General features: G+C 30.2%; 1 protein-coding gene across 5 annotated transcripts in view; it reads left to right on the top strand.

Moving 5' to 3' along the window:
* LOC148227231 (uncharacterized) overlaps window positions 1–10,800 on the top strand; it is a 53,506-nt gene extending 42,706 nt beyond the window's left edge. For all 5 annotated transcript variants that reach the window (XM_088202889.1, XM_088202891.1, XM_088202890.1 and 2 more), the window contains 4 exons: window positions 5,251–7,269; window positions 7,561–7,788; window positions 8,391–9,104; window positions 10,464–10,800. In XM_088202889.1, coding sequence (XP_088059015.1) covers window positions 5,251–7,269; window positions 7,561–7,788; window positions 8,391–9,104; window positions 10,464–10,669 — 3,167 coding nt within the window. In that variant the 3' untranslated portion in view covers window positions 10,670–10,800. The remainder of the gene's footprint in view (window positions 1–5,250; window positions 7,270–7,560; window positions 7,789–8,390; window positions 9,105–10,463) is intronic.
* The last annotated feature ends 410 nt before the right edge of the window (window positions 10,801–11,210 follow it).

Below are 11,210 nucleotides of genomic sequence, written 5' to 3' on the forward strand. Positions count from 1 at the left end.
ACTTATATTTATAAATGAGTATTATAATCGAAATGTTTATAGTTTATATTAGTTATTTTGTATTATATAACTAATGGTGTGAAACTCTACGAGTATAATATTAATGTAATCAGTTGCTGAAATCTAGTACATTGGCTTTATAATGCTTTGGCGAGAATTGTCGGATCTGACCTCATTGAAAAAATAATATATTTTTAATAGACTGATATTTATTTTAGGGTTAATAACATTTTTTATTTTGTAATATATATACAAATGATCTCAAAAGGTCAAATGTCTTAAAAAATTATTTAAAGATATTTTAATTTAAAATCATTACTCGTATTGATATCTTATATATGCAATGATCCTAATCCTAACATATAAGTATGACACCAGAATCAAAAAGCAAAATATTTTTACCTATAGATAGATTCCAATGGTCAAAATTTGATAACTATGCTACTAGTACGTCCTTTACAGTTTAAATTAATTAAAAATAATATACAACTATCATTTTTATATCCCAAACCAAAATATCAATAAAAATAAAGATCGAATGCAGAAACCCATTTGCATAGATAAATTTCTGAATTACATACATACACTTTGGTTTATTTTTTTTAAAACCGGTTATTCTACTTTCCAGATTGCTTCTACCATTTATGATTATAAAATATCATAAAAATATTATTTTACGGATATTTATTCTACAGATAATAAGAAATTAAAATGGTAAGATTTTTTCATAATTAATAATATACAGAAAGATCTGTGATTATTACAAGGAATCCAAATGATTAATTTTGGTCGATTTCTTCATTTTATTTGACAGAAGATATTTTTATGGAACACAAGAATTTAATATTTTGCACCAACAACGGCTTACGGCACATTTTGGAAAAAGTTTTGTCTCTTATTCAATAGTGATGTATTACATATAAAAAATCTGCTCGCACTGCATTTAAGTCAGTCAGCGAGTTTTTGCGCAATGGGCCTATATTCTCGCGCTAGACCTGTGACCTGTCCCTATCTACTATTATATATATATATGCACGAATCTGTTTTTATCTACCAGTAGATAGTGACAGATAAACACTTGTGCGTCACATATATTATTGTCCTCATCGTTCAACTACGTTTTGAGTTAATAAACTATTCGTACAAGTACCACTACAATAATATAGATTTATTAAAACAAAAAAATTGAAGCAATTTATTTCATTTGTTATTTTTTTAATTGTAATACTATTGTGTATTATACTGACATTATTTTATATGGACCTAGTATTTTTCAATATCTATTGTGTCGAAATTTGTAAATATTTTATCATATCAGAATCAAGCTGTGTAGTATAGTGACATGAATAAATTGTAAGATGTAATACTATATAATAATAAAATAGATATCACTGTTTTACAGACTTTGATTTAAGTCTGGTGTCTCACTGCTTACTTAATAGTTATTGATTTTATATACCCCGTTGTAATGCATTGTGCCAATACCTGCATCGCAAGATTTGTAATAAGTAAATTACAATATGCCTATCATCATTGTTCGTGCAACGTTATTAATTACTGATTTGTATCTTCTGGTAAGGTTATTTAGAATTTTACAATTATCTTTTTAGCCTAAAAGAATTCTAGACTTTGTATTATTACTTCTTATGATATGTATTTTCACTTTACTAAAGTTCTTATCTACTCTCTGTTACATTCAGCATTTTGTTTATTCAAATAATAATGTTTGTCAAATTTGGATTCTCATGTGTGTTTGAACAACTTATATGAATAATATTTGCTTAATTCATATGCATCCGATTGACCAATAATGGGATAATAACTTTTTGCCATTTAACTCTGATTCCCATCAAACTTTTCTGAACAATTGCCCCTGTAAATATATCGGGTAAGTTCGTTAAACAGCATGATCTTGTTTCAATATAATAATAGCGACTCTTTTAAAATTCGTAACAAACTTGAACAAAGTAGTTTCCAATATTTTACTCGGATGACCTTTTTTTAAAGAATGTATAGATAGAAATTGGCCAAAACCTTCTTTATTTACCAATATTTTCTTATCTTTCTTAGTATCCAATCATTTTTAATGGCTGTTGTTTGTTTAATTTTAATTAACTTAAATAATCATTCGATGTAAATGGTTTTAAATAACTATATTCTATTTGCGTTAACGCAGTCAGTTCGAGAGCTATCCATTTCATCATTATTCATAATTGAGAAAGAGATGGGAAGTTTGGGTATATTAGCCCTTAAGCACACTACCATTAGCTCTAAAGCACACAATACGAATGTATACGATCGAAATACTTATCATTTCTCCGATTGATTGATAAATATAAAAAATATAGTAATGATTTTAATTTCTATAAATTTGCTTAAACACAGAAAAATTTAGATCAATGTGAATATAGGATATGAATAATGATGAAATGGATAGCTCTCGAACTGACTGTATTAACGCAAATAGAATATAGATTAAATTCATAGTATTATTCGAACAGCTTTCAAAAATTTTCTTAAGAGACTCGAATATATTGGTAGCACTGAAAAACAATACTTACCAATATTTTCTTATCTTTTTCTTGGATCCAATCAATTTTAATGGCTGTTATTTGTTCAATTTTAATTAACTAACTTAAATAATCATTCGATGTAAATGATTTTAAATAACTAGTTTAAATTCATAGTATTATTCGAATAGCTCAGAATTAGTTATATTTTGTTTTAGATTACTTATATTCGTGTTCGTCATTATAAAATAATATACATTTCAGACTCAATTCAGAGTAAAATGAACTTGATATTCTAGTATTTACAGAAGTGCTACAACATTCAATGTTATAATAATATTTGTGGTGCGTCCAGGGCCGGCCCTAGGTTACTTGGCGCCCCAGGCAAAAACTAAATTTGCGCCCCCCCCCCCCCATCAATACTTTAATAACTCATTACATGAGCGCAAAAATATAATTCAAATTAAAGTAATTTAATATTATATTTGACACCATATTATTTTTTGCGATTGTGGGTATTTAAGAATTTTTAGTTTTATTTTCGTCGCGATTTTTACGCATGAAATAATCTAAAGAGTGCACAGTAGTGTATACAAAAAAATAATACCTAGCAAATTATATTCTTTAACAATATTGTTTGATAATTTTAAGTGAATGTTGCGCCTTTATTTGGTATCACAGCGCCCCACAAGATCTAGCGCCCCAGGCGATCGCCTGTACTGCCTGCCCCTCGGGCCGGCCCTGGGTGCGTCACAATGAAATTTTACATTTTCATAAGAAAATTTACAAATCTCAAAAAATATGTAAGTTAAAAATATTATTAATGCTTTGCTGTAATAACAGCCTTTGCCACCGGCGAGAATTGTCGGATCTGAGGTCAACATTGAATACATTTTTAACATTCTTAAAGGTATTTGCTTTAAGGGAAAACAAAATTTTTCTAAAGATATATGCATATGTTCTATAATGTAATTCATATTGTGTGAGTGGCTTAAATAAAAAAATAATGTAATAATTCGCCTTTGCTCATAAAAAAATATTCTGCTAAGATACATATTTAATTGATGTATTATTTCAGTGCTGATTTCCCATGAACGGTTTATGCTATAGAATTTCAATTTAAGTCATCTTAATCAATATACCTTTTTATCTACTTTTTTTTGATGTGACTCTTTTAGTATTTTCTATGTGAGCATAAGTGCTTTTAACTTAATATGCGATACATAATTATAATGTGTTTATTAGTCTTTGGTACTAACAGTTTAACGAATACATCTAACTTTTGTGCTATAATATCAGCTAAAAAAGAGATTAGATGATGTATTTTTTAGTGTTTTTATTTCGATCTTTTTCATTAATGATTAATAAGATATTAATATCCAAATAGTATTTTTGCAATTCATAGAACACATGTACATACATACATACCAGCACGAGTGGTATAATTCGGTGACTGATACCCGAAAGATCTGGGTTCGAATTTCATATGGACTCTAATGTTTTTTAATTTCTATGGTGTCTGATATTATCACAACGAAACTTTGCTTAGCGAGCATAATTCGTTCCATCTTACTTGTTAAGTGATACAATTTCAGGCGGTATAGTTTAACAGACAGTTAACCGATGACGGCTTTATTACAGAACTGTTTTGGCACATTCCAGGATTTCTCGGTATTTTCCTCATCAGTCGTTATGCGAAACGACCCTCTTAAGCGAGTAAATTTTACAATTTGTTTTGTTCGTTATGTGAGCTGCTCGTTAAGCAAGGTTCCACTGTATATAATTATAATTTTGATATCATAACATATTAGGTTTTCCTAGATTTTCTTTATATCACGGATTAGGTTTTCCTAGATTAAAATGAAATCAAGCTAGGTTGTGCATAGTGCAACTATTGGTTGTAAGCTGTAATATTAGTTTATAATTAATAAAATATTTATCATAAGTCTAGTGTCTCACTACTTACTTAGTAGTTATTAATTGTGTTAGCCCCGTTGTAACTCATTGGAAAAAGAACAGAAGATTTACAATTAATATATACAGTAGAACCCCCTAATAGCACGGTAAATTGGGAACGTGCTATTTGGGTGTGTATAGTTGGGTGATTAAAAAATACTCATACAATTTTTGAATCAGGCGCATGTGGTGAGATGTTCTCCCTTTAGCTCGCTCACAGATAAAGTAACAGACAACCAAATAGCACGCCCCCAATTTACCGTGTTATTGGGGGGTCTACTGTAAATTTTTTTTTGTTCTCGGTATCTTACTGATTCTTCTGCCTTAATATATTTCATAAAAATATAACTTATATGTATAGTAATCTCAATACTAATAAATAATTTAAAAATAAGAATAAATAATTTAAAATCAACATTAAGCACCAAACAATATGAATAAAAATAATATTTATTCAGAATACATAATCTATTTATAATAATAATAAATAAAAAAACCAGTTTAAATACAATATATGTACAATCTATTCAATCCATACAACACAGTCCTCTTTTTATTATTTTATTTTATTATGTATTTCATAAAACATACTATTATTATTATAATAAGACATTATCATAGATTAAAACATTATCGTACAATGTATATATGTATATACATATATCTATGGTGGAATATTTTTATTAAAGAAACTCATGATCTAGATATTTCGTTAAACTATTTCTCTTTACATTGATATACAGTTTTGAGTAATATAGTAATATATATTTTTATGTATTTTCAGTGAGGACTACATATTTAATGCCTAATATCAACGACTTACCGCTTTATCACACAAAAATCAACCAGCCGTCCATAGTTTTAGTAGAAGACTTGAAATCGCCAACAATTCAACCCGTGGACCATAACAACATAATCAATCTGAACCAAGGGTTGAACGTGTCTACGTACAATGGACACCAATCGTTTAATTTGATATCTCCGTCGTCCATACCGAATCCGAGTCCTTCAATATCTACGAAACCATCTTTGCTGATGCAGGATTCGCCGTTTCTTCCTTATCCCTACAATTCAACACTGCCTTCTCATATGATTTATCAATCTGGTCAGTTCCTTTCGAATACAACAGATTGCCAAAACACATACTCATTATCAGGCTCGATACAAAGTGTCAAATCGAATCCACCTATTATGACATTTCCAAAAACTGATGTTTATGAACCGATAGCGCCGGTTATACTAGATAAAACAAAATCTCCATTACAGACAGATTTTGAGGATCATTTTTATCCGAAAATCGTTCCGCAGACCAAATTGGTTAAAGAGCAATCGTCCAGTATAGATACGAAGAAAGTGGACCAAGTTTTCAATAATAATAAAATCGAAGAAGTGCCAAATAAACCTAGCTTGAAAACAAGTATACCGATTAGTAAGATAGATTTTTTTCTAACGTCACAATATGCTAATAATACACCGGTAATGAAAGATAATGTTCCAAAGCATCAAGATTTTCATACTACTATAGCCAATGATGGGTCCATTTTTTTATCTAACGAATTACCTAAGATTCCAAAGCAGAAGATTGAGTCATTCACGTGGCATTACCAAGACAAACCAAATGATACAGTACATTCTATATATCCGATAAGCGTTTCAGTTACCGATAAAAATGTTGATCAAATTAATAATGAACAGAATCTAGAAGGTGACACAAATGCAAAATATCTATTTTTACCTAAATCATTGCCAATTAATCAAAAGCAACAAATTCCACCGAATCCGTTATTGATTACAAAAACACAAGAAGATAAAACAAACAAGAAAACGAAAGAGCGAATTTTGGTCACGGAAAATATACCGGAAAGCAAAGTTGTTGCTTTGAAACGCCTCCATCAAGATAACGGCGATGAGAACGATTTCGAAAATCTCATAACTGAAAATCAGATATATGGTAATAAGATCGTCATTAAAGAAAAGTCTCAATCTAACGACGCTAAAAATACTCAGAACGATGACGCTTCATACACAAAAACGATGCAATCGAAGGAGAACAAGTATCAATTCAATTACATGAGCATGATTGAATCGCAGCCTGATATTATCAACAACAATCAACTGACTTTTGTGAATCAAACGATCAAGACGATTAATCCATTGACTCAATCGCTTTCGTATGTTAAGACCAATGTGATTGAAACTAAATGCAATAACGTTCTTCAAACTCTTTTGAACAAACCATTGAATTGTACGAAGCCAAACCAATACATTTATAAAGTGCCTTTGTTGATGGAAGGAGATGATTGCGCAAATCTGGAAAAGCCCACTTATCAAAGCAGTGAGTTGGCCAGCTTACTTTCGAAGCAATCCTTACCGAAAACTGAATGGAACAATAATAACTCCAATTCGTTCAAAAACATAAGAACTAAAGACGAAAGGTTGAATGTTACACCGCAAGAAGAGGTTTTGAGCTCTCTAGATTTAGCTGAGAGGCGTAAGAGAAAGAGACGTGAAAGTAAAAAGGTCAAAACGGAACGAATTAAACAGAATGATTCCAAGTCTGTCACAGAAGACGTACATGAATTCCGCCTCAGCTTCAAACAGTATCAAATGTATGTGGGGATAGTAGGTGAGAAATATTTCGAAGAGAGCACTTCCGAGGAGAGCGAATCTGAATCGGAGGAAGAAGACACGCTGCTAAACGATGTGAAGCGTTTAACTTCTTCACCAACGCCTCTAGAGAACAGCGAAGAAAAGATGAAGTTTTTAAATATGTTCGGTTTGACGACAATTTTAGAAAAGAATGGTAAGAGTAATAGAAAACAGTCCATAAGTCGCTTTCTTATTTAAATTTCAAAAAGACATTATTTGTAAATTTTAATTTCATTTATGATAGCGGCTTAAAAGAAGACTGTCATAACACAAAATAGATTTTCAGAAGAAGCATTTTAAAATTTATTTTGATTTAAACAGCAAAATCAAATATTTAACTAATAAGCTATTATCTTTTTAATGGTAAAGTGATTTTATGGACCACCAAGTACATAATTATTTATTTTAAGTGTAATATATTAATCCAGAAAATTTTAAATTACAGAAAGGGAACTTCAAATGGTCGAAAAGAGTGTTAAGTTGGACTCAATTACAGCTGCCACGATTTTAGTGTCTGAAATAGTTCCTATAATGTCTTTGGAAAGCGGTTTTAGTTTACCTCTACCAAAAATATCAGAAGAAGTAATAAATAATAGTTCTAAAAAGATCAACGATAAGGTTGTGTTTTTGAACGAGTTAAAGCTCGGTTTGGTTTCAAAAGCATATAAATTAGGTATGTATTAACTTTACTATTGCTAGATAACAAAATATTGGTTAGCCAAGAATCAAACCAGTTAGAATAACTTTTATGTGATATCTTATAATACTTGAGAATTTAAATAATGAACAAGAAAGTAAACGAAATCTATCTACAGTTTTGACCAAAAATCTCGGAATAATTTTCTGTGCTTTTTATTAAAAATATCTTACTTTTATACTTTGCACAAATCAAATATTATATTTTTAAATAAATATTTTCATACGCAATAATCAGCAAGGCGCATCATTCATCAAATATTAAAGACATTCTCTTTACTAAACGATCATCTAAAAAGTTTGTTTGTTATTAGAATATGTGCTCCTTAATGAAAATTATGTTGAAAAATTTAATAGTGATTTTGAAAGAACTATTAATAAGTGGGATATGAAAGGCAAATTTCTAGAGCTTAATAAACATCCCCCATAAAATCATATTTTATAGTAACTCAAAAATATTGTTTATTAAGAATAAAATTGTTTCATAGTAAGTTTTTTGTTAATCTCTACTACTTTAATGCACACTATTTACCTAATTTTAAACAACGAGAAACTAATCTTAAATTTTATCTGTTCCAGAACATGAAAAAATGTGGCAGACTACACTAAAAGAGCGTAAAAGAAGAAACGGCGAATCAGCGTTACTTCAATACTTTGAAAACTTATCTAACATTCAATATAGAAGAAATGAATATAAAAAAATAGACACTATCAACACACATACTAGGGGACAGTTGGAGATAATGACTAAAATAAAAAAATCTGTAAACGAAACCAACAACCTCATAAAAAGAGCCATCGATAATTTGTTTCATTCTGGCAGCGAAAAGAGCGACGACAATATAATTCCAGAGTTGGCCGAAAGGAACTTTTCGGAAATATCAAAGCTGTCCAGCATGGCCAACAGAAGCTTGAAAATGTTTGGCAGATCTCAGAACGGAACTTTGATAGAGAACGAGCGAAAAGATGAGTCGTATACAAACATTCCAAAACTCAACATTCCAATCATACCGAAGATAATTTCCTTGAAGACTATACAGGACGTTAACATTATGGATATTTCGTCGGCTACTTCCATGGACGAACCGAGAAACAGCGCTGCGGGTATCCAGGAGGGCAAGGATTCTATAAATCCAGTTATGTTGGTTTATACAACGAATCCAATGCCTTCGAATTTGGAAAATATGAAATTAAGTTCGCTTTATGGGAAATGTGACGAAGTTAAAAGCAATACAGAATACAAATGGCCGGGAATAGAAGGAGTGATTTCAGCTTATAATAAATATCATGAAGGTAAGCTTAAAATACACATAAATAAAAGAGTGAGGCACGAATATTGTTACAAAATAAATGGGAATATCTCTCTGTTTTATTGAGAATTTTATTAGATTTCACTTTAAAAATAGTTTTATAAGAGCTTATATAAATTTTTCCACATATAAAATATGTAGAAAAATGGGAAATATGATAAATTCGTACTATGTTGCTGGTTGCAGTGGTGCTGTGTTATAAACATTTCCAAATCAACTCTTGGAGATTTAATTGCTTGGCTGTAACAGATTGAATGATCGAAGTGAAAGTGACTATTTTTCTTGCATTGGGTCTACACTTGAGTTCAGGCTGAACCTCTTATGTTTCAAGTCGGAAATAAAGTGGTAGTAAACGAATGGAAGCGGGGCTCTGAAGCAGCGCTCTGAGTTATATACGATTAGGGTCATGGGAGGAAACCAACGTCCCTATTATCTCTCGACTCGTTAATTAAACTAGATGATTTGATTAGATTGACTAGCCGTTTTATAGGAGTATGATTATAACAGTTTAGGTGCAAATTGTTTCGTTACTTGCGTCGGCACTATGGATCCTCTTAGTTGCTTTCGGTATAAATCAGGGCTGTGGAGTCGGAGTCGGAGTCGGAGTTGGAGTCGTGGAGTCGTGGTGTTTTGGCCGGAGTTGGAGTCGGAGTCGTGAAAAATGAGCGACCCCGAACATTTTTTATATAAACTGCATTTTTTTAAATTATGAAATTTTAATTGCATAATAATGAATGTGTATAGCGTATGAATATTAAACGTGTAGAAGAACACCAAAACTACCAGATAAAATTAAACTTTCTTGAGTCTGAGTCGGAGTTGGAGTCGGAGTCGGAGTGGAGTCGTGTTGTTGGTAAATATCGGAATCGGAGTCGGAGTCGGAGTCGTGTTTTTTTTTAACGACTCCACAGCCCTGGTATAAATGCATTGTGAATACAAAGGAATAAATGCATTGTGAACACAACTCGTTAGTTTTTATGACCTTTTTAACAAGATCTTGTGGACTAATTTCAACGCGACAATTATATGTATTAAATTTTAATAATTTATTGCGAGTTATATTTTTTTCCATTATTGATCTCAGAATTCAATAATAAAAAAAATATTTGTATGTGTCATATATATATATATAGCTATTTTTTATGTTATTAATTCTCCTCATTTTTAGAAATATCACTAGTAAAAATAACAAAAGATATTCACATTTCTATGACAGTTTTATCTGAGTTTCCTCTATTCTTGATTGTGATAAAGCCTTCAACATTTTTTATGTTAATTTGTCAAATTTATGTAAATATTTTTATTCTTACTTTATTTATTAACTCGCATAAAACCTTTACAGAATGCAAAACGGAACATGTGATGCTGCTGCAAGAAAACACAAAGCTGCTCCGAGAAGTCATGACTCTCCAAACGGAAGCAACAAACATATCGAACGAGCTACGACAATTATTGGCTAAGCAGCAAGTTTGCGAAGAGCAACACAGGAGCTTACAAACATCATTCGAGAACATTAACAACTGCATAAAATATTTGATGATACAATAACGTATAAATACTAATAATAAATACACTTATGGCTTTAAAATTAAAAAATCCAGAACGTGATATTTAATGTGGAAATATTTTTTTAACATTGCCAAATCTCACTGAAGATGCAAGTGAAAAATGTAAATACATACAATATATATATATAAAAAATTATTTATAAATTAATAAAAAGAAAGCAATGAACATTTTAAATATTTATAATATTCTCGCTCAATCATGTTAAAATAATTATTTATTTTTTTATCATAAAATAATGTTAAACATTGTAATAATATCTTCTTTCCTTTTAATAATTTGCATCAGATTTATTTTTAATTGATATATGTAAATTAATTCTGTTTGTAAACGATTATACTGTATGTTTAATATAAATTACACAATATTAACTAATTGAAGAAATACCCTATAAACAGATATTAATTAATTTAAGTAAATGTTCTTAGTTACATATTAGCAAATCAATTATTATTATGGAAATATTATGGCCTAAAACATTTCCTCAAATATGTGAATAGATGCTTATAGGATAATTAACTGA

This window comes from Plectrocnemia conspersa, unplaced genomic scaffold (assembly GCF_051122295.1).
Source record: "Plectrocnemia conspersa isolate PC_06_02 unplaced genomic scaffold, ASM5112229v1 ptg000013l, whole genome shotgun sequence".
NCBI classification, from domain to species: domain Eukaryota; kingdom Metazoa; phylum Arthropoda; class Insecta; order Trichoptera; family Polycentropodidae; genus Plectrocnemia; species Plectrocnemia conspersa.